At 42.0% G+C, this 15,005-nt stretch overlaps 2 protein-coding genes across 2 annotated transcripts in view; both read left to right on the top strand.

The window, feature by feature from the left end:
• Cntln (centlein) overlaps positions 1–15,005 on the top strand; it is a 553,090-nt gene that overhangs the window by 431,978 nt on the left and 106,107 nt on the right. The window lies entirely within an intron of this gene.
• The window catches only part of Sh3gl2 (SH3 domain containing GRB2 like 2, endophilin A1), a 160,607-nt gene continuing 145,651 nt past the window's right edge, over positions 50–15,005 (top strand). Inside the window, exon 1 of the mRNA XM_004838326.3 lies at positions 50–183. Within this exon, the coding sequence (XP_004838383.1) occupies positions 139–183 (45 nt within the window). The 5' untranslated portion in view covers positions 50–138. The remainder of the gene's footprint in view (positions 184–15,005) is intronic.

Genomic DNA, 15,005 nt, shown 5'->3' with positions numbered 1-15,005 from the left:
GCGCCGCCTGCCGTACCTGCCGCCCGCACCTGCCAGCCCCGCGTCGCGTGACGTCACCGCCCGCCCCGCCCAGGCCGCGCCGCTCCGCGCCGCTGGCCCTGCGCCTCGGCCGCTGCCGTCTGTCCGCCCTCCCGCACCATGTCTGTGGCCGGGTTGAAGAAGCAGTTCCACAAGGCCACGCAGGTGGGCGTCGCGGGGCGGGCGGGGGCCGGGGATCTCTTCCTGCAGGGGACCGCCACGCCGCGCTTCTTCTCGCGACCTTGCGGCCCCGGGATGCACGGGTGCTGCGGGCTGGCTCCCCGGTCCCGGCCTAGAGGAGGGGAAGGGGGACGGGGGACGGGGGGACGGGGCCTGGGGGCGAGGGGGAGGGGAGGGAAGGAGGAGGGGAGGGAGAAGGAACACGGCGGAGAGGGTAATGGGGAGGGAGGCACGGGGGACAGGGGACGTTGGGGGGCGCTCCGGGAGAGGCGCCCACGGTCGAGTCCCTGTCGCCCCATGGAGACCTCGGGCGCGCTGACCGCAGTCTGCTCTCTCAGCATCCCCAGGGGTTGCTGCCCTGCCAGAGCAGTTTGTTGGAAACTGAAAAATCGCCATGCATTTTCTGTTTTATTTTTACCCCTTAGATATGCCCATTTTCCTCCATGACCTTTAGAAGTTAATTCAGACTCTAATACTTTAAACCTCCGTGGGCCTGGCTACAAAGGGGAAAACGAGGGAGCACTTAGGATGTGACCTATTTCTTATGTAATGTGTGGGATGACCAATTTTCACTCCTCTCAAACAGCTTGTGTTGATTTACCTTTAAATATTATAAATACTTTTTCATAGGCCAGTTTTCAGGTAGAGTGGGTTTTCTCCTGATTTCTCAGGAGTACGGTACCTACTTGAGATTTTTCCTAGGATACCGCAGTAGCAGCCTGTGAGAACCGCACACGGAGAAGGCGAGGATGATTTTCCCAGAACCTTGGTTAGGTTAGGGTGACAGATGCAGTGGAGAGTGTGTGTGTGTGTGTGTGTGTGTGTGTGTGCGTGCCAATTGTCTCAGTCACCACAAATGTGCCTTATAAGAATTAGTTATACCTGTTAATTTAGGAAGTCAGAAAAGCTATTTTAGTAAAAATGCCCCTTAATGTATTTTTGCTTTTATAATTAGGGATTTCTGTGACCTTTCTGCCAGAAATGCTTGTAAACATAAGTTCATTGTTGATTCAGGCTTTTGATAATTTTATTCCTTCAAGTTCTTTCCATTTTACAAAACAACGTATGTACTGCCCCAGGAAGTCTCGACAAGACTTCTTTGATATTATGAACCTTTTTTAGTTCAGGTACCGGACACTTCTTTAAACCAGACCTCAGCCCTAAATCCAGCAACACCATGCCCCACCCCCCTATGCAATCAGGAGCCCTGGGTTTGGAGTGGGGACACTAAGATTTGAGTCCCTTCTGCTGTCTCTGACCTTAAGCAAGTTACCCAGAATCTGTCCCTGCTGACGTGAGGACCATGCTCATTCTCCGCAGGGTTGATGTGAGGACTTAATAAATGATAGCAGTTAACATTATGATTAATTTTATCAGTATAGAATACTATCCTGTATACCAATAATCATGAGACATGTGGAAATTGTCAAAGCTAGAATTTTTATCTTTGTCAGTGTACCAAATAACCATGGCTTCATTTCAGTTAAGTCCCAAGCTAAACTTTGGAATAAAGAATTTGAATTGTAACATGGAAGAATTTCTTACATATAGTCTACCGAAAGCATGTATACACGCTTCAGCAGTTCACAGTAAGTGTCTGGAAGCTCATGGTCACCGCTTTGGGCACCTCTTGCCATTGTTGAGGTCAGAGGCAACTTGTATTAATCTCATGATGTCTCAATAAATTTAGTGTTAAAATGTTTATGCAAGGTTTTCTTTTCCTGATGTCTACTTTTTTGGCGGACTCTAGTTGGAGGAGCTCTGCTTGTGATAAGATTGCATTATTCCATGGAATCCAGATGCAGAATCACTGCCATTTTCTTCTTTTTAAAGGCGAAACAACACAGTTTTCGTCCAGAACTTAATGGGACACAATCATAGGAAACTTAGGGCGAAGGTTACTCTTCCTGTGCATGTGTGTTTTGGAGGGTGTGTGAAGCCAGCTTTAATGTTTGCCTGGGACAGTGATATTAGGGAAACAGTCATATCTTACCTTTGTAGCCATTTTCCCCATATAGGTTCATGCACCCGATTTTATCTGCAGATGAAACTTCAGCTCTAGAATTATTATGTTTATTTTGAGAACTGATAAATGCTGAATTATATAACCTATACATGTGAGAGGCAGACATTTTTCCTTTCTACTGAGTTGAGCTTTTTTCCCTATTAGTTAGAAGTGGTAGATGTATACATAAGAAGTATACCTTTAGTGTTCCAGTAATTTGGAATTTTTGATTAAGATATGTCATAACTGTTGTCTTAAATTAGAATTATTTCTACCTTGTTCCTGAAATTATTTTAGTATCATTGCCATTTCAAGATGAAAGTGCTTTTGACAAGTAAAATTTAGTAGAGAAGAAAATTCTTTCAGCATGAGAATATGTTAAAATAGAAGATTATGATGCTTCAATGTACTTATTTGCTCATAAAGACATAAATTACCATGTAGTTGAAATAGTTTATTTTTTCCTGTAATAAGGCAAATGTGCATGCATTACTATAATTATAGTGAGTTTTGCTCATGTTGAGATTTTATTTTGTCAAGAGTAATCTCACATTTTTTCACTTGTTTTAAATTTACAGCAGCTTAAGAAAAAATAGCTGTTTCTAGTTAATATATTGTTGTTGTTTTTTTACAAAGCCTGCCTTTTAAAAAAACTTGACTTTTATCACACATTTGATGTGGATGTTACTTTACCTCATAACATGTGACAGTTGTTACAGAGTGAAATGTGTTTGGTTATTGCATTAGCTTTCTAGGGTTTCTATAATGAAGGGTCCATGGCAGTGTACACGACAGAAATGTGTGTCTCACACTTCTTGAGCTAGAGCAGCTTGAAGTCCTAGATTAAGGTGTCAGCACGGCCTTGCTTCCTCTGAAAGCACTGGGCAGCATCTGCTCTATGCCTGTTTTCTCACTTCTGGAGCTTTATTGCCAGCTTCTGCCTTCTGTGGCTTTTAGATACATCACTTCACTCTTACCCCCACGATCACATGGCTGTGTGTGTGTGTTGCTGTCCACATTTCCTATGTTTTAAAAGGACACCAGTCATTTTGAATCAGGGGCCCAACCTGCTCCAGTGTGACCTCATTTTAACTTCAGTAATTGTGTCTGCAGTGCCCTTATTTCAAATAAAGTCTCGAACTGAGGTGCTGAAGTGAAGAATGTAACATATGCATTTTGGGGGGCACAGTTCAATCCCTGACAGTCATTTTTAGCATGAAAGGATTCACCCCAGTCTTCTTTGAGATACTGTATTTAAATCCACATTTAGAATGACAATTTAGTCTGTAAATAATATAATAACTTTTTATTGCATTGAATGAAATATGCTTCTTTTTAAGTGAATTTTGTAGGGATATTGCTGTGGTCTAAATTTGTCTCCTGCCCAGATTTATACACTGAAACTTTATTGCTAATGAGATACTAAAGTGAGGTGGTTAAGTCCTGAGAACTCTCCCCTTGTGAAAGGCATTCGTACTCTCTCACAAAGGTCTGAAAGAAGAGACCTGGTTCCTTTCTGCCATGTGAAGATCTCGTAGCAAGATGGCTGCCATCTTTAAACAGTGTGAGCCTTCACTAGACACAGAATCTACTGGTGCCTTGGTCTTGGGCTCCTCAGATTCCAGTTTGTGAGAAATAATTTCTTTTATTTGTATATTATGCAGCCTAAAGCATTTTGTGATAGTAGCCCAAAGTCAGACAGAAATATGACGATTAGATTATCTTGATTTTTTTTTTTTTTTTTTTGGTACTAGGGATCGAACTCCAGTCCTTGCGCTTTCAAGGCAGGCAGCGGAACCACTGAGCTAAATCCCTGGCCCTCTTGATCCATTTTCTATTGATATAACCAATTACCTGAATAGTTTATAAAGAGGTTTACTTTGGCTCATAATTCTGGAGGCTGGGAAGTCCAGGATTGAGTGGCTGCATCTGGTAAGGGCCTATGGTTCTTCACCTAATGGCAGAGAACAGAGGGACAAGTGGAGATTGTGCAGGAGGTAAATAAAAGGGGCTGCCTTGCTGTTTAACAGCTCATTTTTCCAGTAACCTAGTTTCTCTGGAGTGAGAACACACTCAGGCGAGAAAAGCATTATTAATCCATTTATGAGTACTCCACCTCCATGGCCCAAAAATCTTTAAGCCTCACCTCTAACACCAACCTTTATGATCCAAGATGTAGGAATTCTTGGGGGGAACATGCTCAAACCATAGTACCTGTTACAGACTATATCTTTTGATTTTTCTTAATAACAACACTCAAACAGTGTATTATGATATGGTCTTATATATGTTTACTGTCACACTTAAATATTTTAATTAAATTTGTTTTAATGAATTTCTTCCTGCTTTCATGACATGTAAAATCCTGTATTTTTCATAGATCCTTTGCTCAGGAAGATGTTATATAAATTTGTTCATGTGTTGATTTGGTGAGATATTAAATTTATTGAGGTATTTAATTAAACATATCATTAGTTACGGTTTTATCTGCATCAGATTCACAGTTCCTTAATTGCTTGATTGGAGCAGTAAGGTCTCTGCTGCTTTAAAAATCTTCAACAGGGGTTCTTGTTTGACACAGGCTTCCTATTGCAGCACCATTTGTCAGGTCAGTAGACTGACTACCGGGGACCTGTAATTTTCTAAAATTACATGTTATATTTTTACATTTACATTTTTTTTCTGAGGCAGAGGATCTATACTCTATTACCAGCTTCTCGGAGGAATTCCTAATACTTGCCCTCACACCATGAGGTAGAAATGCAGTGGAAGACATTGATTGTACTGTTGGAAGATGTGTGTGTGTGTGTGTGTGTGTGTGTATGTGTGTGTGTGCTACTAAAGATTGAACCCATGGCTACATTGAGTTACATCCCAGTCCCCTTTACATTTTTTTAAATTTTTGAGACTGGGTCTCTCTAAGTTGGTGGATTATTCAGACTTCATACTGCCTCAGCCTCCTGGAGTGCTAGGCTCACAGGCGCATACCACTAAGGCCACAGCCAGCGGGGTGGTTCCTGTAACAAGCAATCTGGATGTTCTGCAGCTTGGCTTGAGGCTGTCCGATCAAAGTGCAGCCTTCTCTGAACTAATTTTAGGGGCAAATACAAGAAACCTTTTCAGTGCTGTGGATAAGAGAATTCTGTGACAGCACCCTGCCTGTGTGATAAGGCCCACTCGAATCACGTAAAAGAGTTGTTAGTGAGCTCTGCCTCACTGATGTGCTGAACAGCGGACTGTGTGTGAAAGGAAGCCAGCAACAGAAAATAATTTCCCTGGAGACCGAGGTTCTTCTGGAAGCTTTTACTGCTGATGGTTATATTTTTTGTAAATTTTTCCTCACAGTTATTCATCCAGGTTTAGACTGAGTTTCTTGAATTTTGGTTTCAATCTAGTTGGAGGAATTTAAGCATCCTCCAAGTTACTTAGAGGTGGCATCAGAAATGGCAGGGCTCCGTGGGAGATGTGTTTGTTTCCAGGACAGGTGTGGTTTGGAGGGAAGGAAGGTCTTCATTCTCAGCAGAGGGCCTGAATCTCAAAGAACGCATCCCACTCTGCTGACTACCTGTGCTGCCTGCAAAGTCTGAGGGCATCTGGCAGCCTTCGAGCTTTCTTCCAAGTGGTGGCTTGAGGAAGTGGAAACAGACAAATGAATAGTGAGGGTGGGGTGTCTTAGTTACTTTCCAGCCACCAGGACAAACACCTCAACTTGAAGGAGGAGAGGTTTTTCAGCTCACAGTTTCAGTCCACGGTTGCCTGGCTCAAAGGCAGAGAAACAGCATGGTGGGAGGTCTTGGGTGGAGGACAGCTGCTCCTCCTGAGCAGCCAGGAAGCAGTGAGGCCAGGAGGAGGCAGGGACAGGAAAACAGTACCTTTCCAGGTCACACCCCAGTGGGTCCCCCCCTCCAATGGGGCCCCATCTTCTGCAGCATCCTCAGCTACTGAGCTCAACAGTGATGAATCTGTTGGTGAGAATGGTACCTCATGACCCAGGCATCCTCCACATGCATGAACATTTGGGGAGACCTTTTAGATCTGACTCTAACACTGGGCAAAGAGGTGGCACATGAGAACTGCTCTGACATTGAAAGTGAATACCCAGTAGGACATCTCAGGGATGAGCAGTTCTCCTGAATCTAAGGCCAAATAGACAAGATATTGGGCGAGAAAGAATCAGTTGATTTCCTTCATCTACCTTGTTGCTTAATTTCTTTTTCTTTTAATACTTTGTACCCTTGTTCTGTGTTATTTTAAGAGCTGGTCAGTCAGGTGTGGCTACAAGAGGGGATGCAGGATAAACCCAGGAAAACCCTTTGGTCTTAGGGAGACAGAACCAGTGTGAACTGGAAAGCAGGTAGGGAGCTGACACTGTAAAAGAAGACTGGTACTTGAGGGCCTTTACTGGGGTCATGGAGGGGATTTCATCAGTGGCTTTGTTACCAGATCAGGGGAGGCAGAGAGGGGGACTTGGGTATAAGGGCCACCTTTATCATACTGTGCACCCACTCACCTTGGTGGGCGCTCACACTTACACGGGTGGAGATGTTGAGGCAGTAGGAAACAAAATAGGAAATCTGAAAATCTTGTAATACAACACTTTCAATGTTTTTGTTTGTTTGTTTGTTTGGGTTTTTTTTGGTTTTTTCTTTGTTTCCCTAATCGTTTTGGGAGCTCAAGTGCTTAAAGTGTTTTATATGGTCATTCATGTGTGATAAAACCTAAGAAAAGGGCTGTAGCTCTTCAAAATTTCATGGTGGTGAAACCCAGCTGATGCCTTCTCACAGACCATCAACACAGTATTTTCATAGGATACTAAATTGTCAGCTGATGTGTGTTGCTTCGGGAAATAACATTTTACATTCCGTACAACTTCCGAATTCCACATGTGATGTGAAGTCCCCGTCTCCCTGGTCAAGTTGCATATGGTGTGCCTCAGCATAGAAAAGCTGCCTTTGTACTTCTAAAGAATCCCAGTACCTAAGAGGTTAGTCTAGCTTCTGAGGCCTCTGAAGGAGCTCTAGGTAACAATCTTAGGCCTTTTTAAACTTATTATCTGTGAAAGAAATAGAATTACCTTATAATTCATACTGAACTTTCCCCACAGATCCCAGTTGGAGCTTTTAGAATGCTAATATTTCAATATCAAGGCATAATGAGTATTAGAAACATAGAGGATAGTCTGCCCACACTTGGAAACGTGTAAGAGTATTGTCCACAGTAACAGTCTTATTTGTGAGCGGAAAGGATGGGCATGACAGCAGTTACTGTTCCTGATGGTGGTGCCTTCCTGCTGGGCAGGCATCCTGACACCTCAGCCCTTACAGTAGAGGACACGCCTGCATTTTACCCTGGTCTGCAATTTGGGAAGAACCCTTCCTGTTCTCTCTTCCGTTGGGCCAGATTTAATGAGTGATGGGTGTATGTGGCTTCTTCCGGAGTTGCATGACTTTTTCGTGCAGTATACTGTTTATTATTTACATTTAGGGGTTGTTTCACAGCCACAGGCTCTTGACAGCTCATGACAGACTTGGGCAGCACAGATTCATAAAAAATCTAGTAGGCTTCTGAACTAGGTTTTCTCCTTTTCATTTCCCTTAGCCAATTACCACAGTGAAAATTCTCTTTCGGACCTAATTTCTAACCAGTAGACTTTGCTGTGTTAATCTACACTTTGCACAATTTGGTTACAGTCTGAGCTTCTTTTTTACCAAGAGTTCTTATTGGCACTTTGTTGCTCAAAGTCCTCTTTATTCTTATCTCCTGTGATTTGTTTCAGGGACCCAGGAGGTTACTGGATGGGTCCTTCAGTTTTGTAACTCGGTTTTCGTGGTTGCCAAAGGGAAAGCATATGTTGGGAAGGCGGGGGAGAGTCTCCCTGGCCAGTTCTGGAGGAAGACTGTGTAGGCGGAATGATACATGACCCTCCGTGACTCACTCTTCTATAGTCTCTGACTTTTGAGTGGGTGCAACCTTCGATAGGGAAAGATATCACTCCTGATGTTATTCTTTTCTGTGGCAGAAGGGAGGTCGTATAATTGTATGCACCGTTTGAAAGCAGGGAATTTTTCTGGCTGATAGCAGAAGGGGAAGTAAGGGAGATTGGAAGTACAGTATGAGCACAACTGGCCCCGCTGTTGCTGCCTGAAAGTGGAAGGGGCCTGGTGAGAAGGAAAGCAGCCGCTTCGAGGAGCAGACAGAAGCACTTGTATGACGTCAGCAAGGAAAATAGGGACCTTAGACCCACAGCCTTAAAAAGCTGGATTCTGCTAAGGACCTGAGTGGAAACGGAGGCTTCTGTGGAGCCTCAGAGGGAGCTTATGTGTTAAACACCCTTCTTTTGGCCTTGTGAGACTCTGAACATGGGGCTCAGTTGAGCAGGCCCCGGCTTCTGATTTGTAGAACTGTGAGCTAATAAATGGGTATTGTTTTAAGCTGATGTTTGTGGTAATTTATTATATGACAGCAGAAAAAAATCACTTCTGTTTATGTTCAATTGGTTGGAACTTGTAACATTGCCACTGTATGCCGCCTTGAGTGTGAAGAAAGAAGGCCACAGAAGTCTAGCAGTTTGCTCAGAATGTAGAGGTGAGGTGGGTTTTGGTTGTAATGCTAGACATTTTTTCAGTAGATTTTGTATAGCACATTAATTTATGTATGTGCTTAGAAATGTGTTTATATACATGTACAAGCATATATGACATAAACATGTATAAAATTTGTTTAGTTTACTGAATCAGTCCTTATTATATAAGGTTGATATTCCATATGTCTTCTTAAATATATTTTCTTCCCTTATTTTTATCTTCTTTTTTCAATTTTTTTATTCATACATTTTTGCAGTACATAATGATTACATTCCTTGTGGTGAGTTGGTACTTGTACATAATGGATCTTAATTCTTTTTTTATCCCCTTCCCCTCTTAAGTTTTTTCTTACAATGCTTAGGTTTTTCCATTTAGATGTTTTTCTTTGATAAAATACAAGTTTATTTTGTGCTCCCTGATCAGTTTTAAACAGTGGCACTGCTAAGTATTTTCTGAGTGGCCTCTTAGCTTGTTGGAATGGAGATACTGTGGAACTATGAAGAAAATTTTGAGTTATTGCAGCAGTACTTCAGAAACCTTTACCAGAGAGAGTAGAGTGGTTGGCTTTTCCCTGAACACCTATTTTTATACTAGTGGAAGGAGGTTATCAACCCAGACATGTTGAAATCCCTTTACCTGGTACGGGCATATCATATGTGGCAACTCAGAGTTGTTCATTAAGTTGTTGAGGATTACAGATTTGTGTAGCACACTCAAACTCTAGCTGTGTAAGCAGTAGGGGTGACTATAGCTTGGGCTCTGGGGCAGGAGGCCTTTGTGTATGACGTGTGTCCCAGTGCTCTGTGACATGACTAATTGTGGTGTAATCCTTGTGCTTTCTATGTCTTCAGATATTCAGATTTAAATAATTTTGATCTTTTCTCTTACCATGAATGACCTTACATGAAAGGACATGTCTTAAACAGAAAACTTATGAAACCTCTCTCAACTGTCTGAAATTTGAATTTAAATTATTGCCTCCTCTACTTTGATGAGGCAGTGTACTGGGTTGCCCTTTATAACATCTGGATTCCTGGTGTCTAGTGACACTGTCTGCTGGTTGAGGCTATAAGTGATTCCAGTAAAGCAGGCCCTTTTCATATGGTGGAGTCAGTGTTTCCTAAATGTGTCATTCAGTTTTGCCTTCAAGGCTTTCTGGGCACCTGTATTCAGTTTTACATCGCCGACTGTACTGTCAGGGTTCTTCAGCAGAATAGAACCTACAGGGCAGAGATACGAAAGGATTCGGCTTGTGCAGTTACGAAGGCCAAGAACTCCCACAATGACAACGTGTCTTTTACTGTAATAATGTTTAAAAAATGTGAACCTTCACCATATTTTTGATCTCCCTGTGTATCATTCTGAGGCTGAAGACCTGACCTGAGAGGCGGAGTGATGCAGGCACTAGTCCTGAAGCTCAAGTGCCGAGAACCAGAAACTCTGACGTCTGATATTTGAATGTAAATTCCAGCTCCAAGCGGAGAGCAGATTCACCCTTCCTCTGCCTTTTTATTCTACCCAGGCCTGCAAGGGTTAGATGATCTTTGTTTAAACTATTAGTTCAGATGCCAATCTCTTCTAGAAAAACCCTCGCAGACCCACCCAGAAATCTGTAATGTTTTACCAGCTATCTTGATAACTCTCGATCCAGTTACACTAACTATAAAATTAACTACCACACTGACTTAAAGTTAACTTAAAAGTGAATCGCTGTGAACTTTTCATAAGTGGAAAAACCACTGTCATTTATACAAAAGTAGTTAGGGCCTAGAATACTCTAGCTGAAGTAAATCTGTGATCTTGAGGCTTGTTCTGCTTTTGTCAAAACACGAACAAGTAGACAAGGAGTAAATACACTTTCAATACCCTGAGACTTTCAAGAAGAAATAAAAAGCAGAACGAAGAAAGTGAATGATATTTTCAGTTTTACTGAAGACTGTGTTACTGTAAACTGTGTATTTGGTCTTGGTCCTATTTTCCTGGAAAAAAAACCACCTTAAAATCTTTGGCATAAAAGTGTCATTTTTTGTACCATTTTTCCCTTTCTTGTGGTGCTAGGGCTCAAACCCAGGGCATTGCACTTGGGTGCAAGTGCTCTGCCTCTGAGCTGCATCCCCAGGCATAATAAAAATGTCCTTTGTCTGCTAATGCAATGACTACTGACTAGGGCGCCTAGGTAGCTCCCAGAGAGGGCTGGTCCAAGACAAGGCAAACCCCCCCCCCCCCCGGTCTCTGGGAAGGGGAAAATCATGAAGATTAAGTTGTTCAGGAGAATGAATGATTTATTAATTAAATTAAAACCTCCAATCAGAGGACCTGGGAGGACTTTGTAACAACTGAATATATGGAGGTTGGTACACCAGGAGGGGTCAGGCAGCTCTGCACTTCTCCCGTATCTGGCCCTGTGCGTCTCTTCCACCTACCTGTTTATCTATATCCTTTATAATATTCTTTATAATAAATGGATAAATGAAAGGTAAATGTTTCCCTAAGTTCTGAAAGCCAATATAACAAATTAGTTGAACCCAAGCAGAAAGCAACAGGACCTCAAATGTATTGCTGGTTGGCCACCCTGTCTCCACTATCTCCAGTAGGCAGTATCAGAGTCGAACTGAATTAGCAGACACCCCTCTGGTGTTTGCTGGGGAATTGTCTGGAGAATTCCTCAGTGATAGTGAGAAATCCCCTTGCATTTTGGAGACTAGAGATCATAGAAATATTCTGTATTGACTGTGATGAGGGTATAGCGGGGGAAACTGAATTTGTTTTGTCCATGTCCTTACAAGGACCTGAGTTTTTCCCAACTGCATTGTTCAGAACACGCCCCATCACAGTTTAACTGTGCAGATTTTTTTTTTTTTTTTTTTTTTTTTGGTACCAGGGATCGAACTTTTGACCTTGTGCTTGCAAGGCTGGTGGCAGAGCCACTGAGCTAAATCCCCAACCCTGACTATGCAGATGTACAGCCACTTTCTCACCACCAAGTTATCTGCCCCTAACAGGGGATTTGATTATCTTTTTTAAAAAGGAAGGTAACTGTTTAGAGCAGAACTGAGTCATCTTTTCTGTGCCTGAAGTTTCAGAAGGAAGACTGTTGTGTTCCTCAAGAGAAGCTTTTGTACTAATTTAAAAAATGATGTGTAAAGCTTTGGAGAGCATTATCAACAGCATCGCAGACTTAGAGGCTCAGAGGATAGATCTCTTCTTAGTTTTCCTACCTTTGAGGTGGGAAATCACTGTTCAGTTGATTTCAACCTTCTCTTCCCCCACCCCAGTCCTTTATTTGAGGCAGAAAGGCCTTTGGCCTGATTTTAGATGGGAACATTTTATGCATCTAGTCTTATTCTTCTCTAATTTATTACCTGAATGTAGGTGTCATGAATTTTTGGGAGGTATTGAACCTAGGGCCTCACACCTGCTAAGGAAGTGCACTACCACTGAGCTACACTTCTAGTCCTATGATGATATTTCTAAAGAGCAAACCTGGGCCGGGGATTTAGCTCAGTGGTTCTGCCACCTGCATCAGAAGTGCAAGGTCCTGAGTTTGATCCCTGGTACAAAAGAAAAAAAAAAGAGCAAACCTAAGGTTGCTACTCTGCTTAAAACTCCTCAGTGGTTCCTTATGACTCAGCCATTAAGCCTTTGTAAGTGCTGTTGAGGAATGTGGAACTGCTCCTATTGACAGTCTTGATTCTCATAGCTCCATGCTGTAACTATATTGTATCTTTTTTTTTTGGTACTGGGGATTGAACTCAGGTCCTTGTGCATGTGGGGCAGGCGGCGGAACCACTGAGCTAAATCCCTGACCCACTATATTGTATCTTTGACATCTTTGCCAAATGACATTTGTTGTATAAGAATGAATGTTTCTGCCTCATAGCCCTTGCACCATGATAAATATTTCCTCTCTCTGGAAAGCCCCTCCTTGTCTTAGAGTTTGTGCCTGACTACTCACTACTCCTCTTGAAGGCCTCAGGGTGACTTGCTCTTGCCCCATTTGGTGTGGGTCATGTGCCCATTCAGGTGCAGTGGAACTTGCATGTTGAAGCACTCCACACGTTGCCCTTGGCCCAGTTCTCTGCAAGCACCAACTTCGTCTCTGTACTTCATTGTGATCCCAGTGGCTTCTGATGGTGGACATTCAACTCATGCTTGTTAAATGAACATATATTTCCTGTTTCTTTTTTATTCATATTCATACAGTGTATTAAAAGGATGAGATATGCATATATTTTTTGGTATTAAAGTGCATGTTTTAAAACATGCTTTTTAAAATTAGAAATTAAAGAATACCCTTGTAAAATTATTAACCTCATAAATTTAAAATAAACTTCCTTAATTATAAAAATGGCTAAATGATAGGAACTGTTTTAATTCACTTACTGCCCATAACATGTATGGAATTGCAACATTATCATGCCCACTTTACAGACGAGGATGCAGAACAAACAGGTTAGGTCACGCAAGGTTACAGGGCTTCAGGTGCAGAGTCAGGATTTGAAACCAGTCCAGCTGGTTGCAGAGCTGTAAGTGCAGTAATTTTTAACTGTATGGTTCTGGCCTGAAGTGTTAAACCAAGAAATATTTAAAAGCTCTTAGCAAGAAAGAGATGAATACTGGGACAGAAGAGTTAGATGAAATAGGGAACGGCAATGTATGCAAGAACTACAAATGGCGAGGATGCAAATCTAAGAATCCTGGAAGTCAAATACCAATATATGATTTTTTAATTGTTTAAATTGGCAAAGATTAAACAAGATGATAGCATGATTTAGCGAGAATGTAACAATGTGGGTTATCATTTGATGGTGGGAAGATAGACTGTTGTATGCTTCTTGAGATCAGCAATTCTCTTCCCTGTAATTCCATGTTTAGGAATCTGTCCACAGAAAATACAGAAAATGTATAACCACTCAAAATTTGTATACAGGATTGTTCACTTGGATAGTTATTATGGTGAGACATTAGAAACAACTTCAATATGTAGGGAACGGGGAACTAAACCATGAGATGTCTATATTGTGGAATCTCTATAGCTGTTTTATCCATGCAGCAGTATTTATTAGAAAGTATTTATGATTGTTGCTAACTGAAAAAAGCAGGCCATAAAACAGATATTATATGAAAAAAGCCTAGGATAAAAATATAACTGTCACAGAGGCTAAAATACACAGAGATTTTACATTCTGGACACTATGCTATAATTCCTATTACATGATGATTTAAGATGAACATTTAAACAAAACAATGATTATATCCATTAGTTGGTTTATTGGGCAACAATTTGTGTTTTTACTTTTTTCCCTATCTCTGTTAATTAGATGGATCTGTCATTAAATTTTATTTCTACTGCATCATCTTTACTTCTTTTCCCACCCCTCATTTTCTCATGATATATTGAAAATAAGGAAAGAAGAAATTTAGGATCCACTACAGAGAATGTGGGAACAATTCTAGTTTCTAGCCAAGTTCTAAAACTATAAATAGCTGCACATTTACTCCATTGGACATTTAGGTTAGGACTTCTAGAACACCTGCCTTGTCCTCTGTAAAGCCCTGGGTTAATTTGTGTTGCTGGGTTTCTTCTGAATGCACGGCTACTTTTCCTGTCTCTCCATGGAGAGGTGTAGAAGGATCATGTGAAGCTGCTCATGAATTTAGGTGGTGTTTCTTTAGATGAAGATACCCTGCCCCCAGAACCCCAGTCTTACCCTAGGGAAAACAATGTGGTGACATTGACTATGTGCTGTGCCCACAGGGAGTGAGGGCAGCCAGGATATACATGGTACAAAGGAGCCCTTTTTCACCTGTCCAGGTGAGGTGGTGTGAGCTGCCCTACCTTATTCTCTTGCCCTTGGACCTGGAGCCTCCTGGGCATCTGTAACTTCTGGCTTCTCCACAGAGAACAATGAAGTGAGGTGGAGACCCCCCTCAGAAGACTGGGACGTTTGCAATGGACTCCTTCAAACTTGAATGTAGATTATTTGTAACCCTTACTGGGTGTCTCTTTTGAGGACAGAAAATACAATGTGTAGGAAGCCAGGAATGGAAAAACAGCACTGTTTTCTCTGCACTTCAGACAGTATTCTGTAGAACAAAAGGGAAAAACCACTTCCACAGCCTTGGTAATGAGATGGGCCTTATTTCGGTCACTTCGGCCTCCACCCAGAGCACTGAGAGTGCCTCTTTCTGGGCACAGTGTGCCTTCACAGATGGGT

The sequence above is a fragment of the Heterocephalus glaber genome, unplaced genomic scaffold, assembly GCF_053883595.1.
Source record: "Heterocephalus glaber isolate CG9 unplaced genomic scaffold, H.glaber_assembly_v1.0 deba00001481, whole genome shotgun sequence".
Lineage (NCBI taxonomy): Eukaryota > Metazoa > Chordata > Mammalia > Rodentia > Bathyergidae > Heterocephalus > Heterocephalus glaber.
This window is presented reverse-complemented; position numbering and strand designations above follow the sequence as displayed.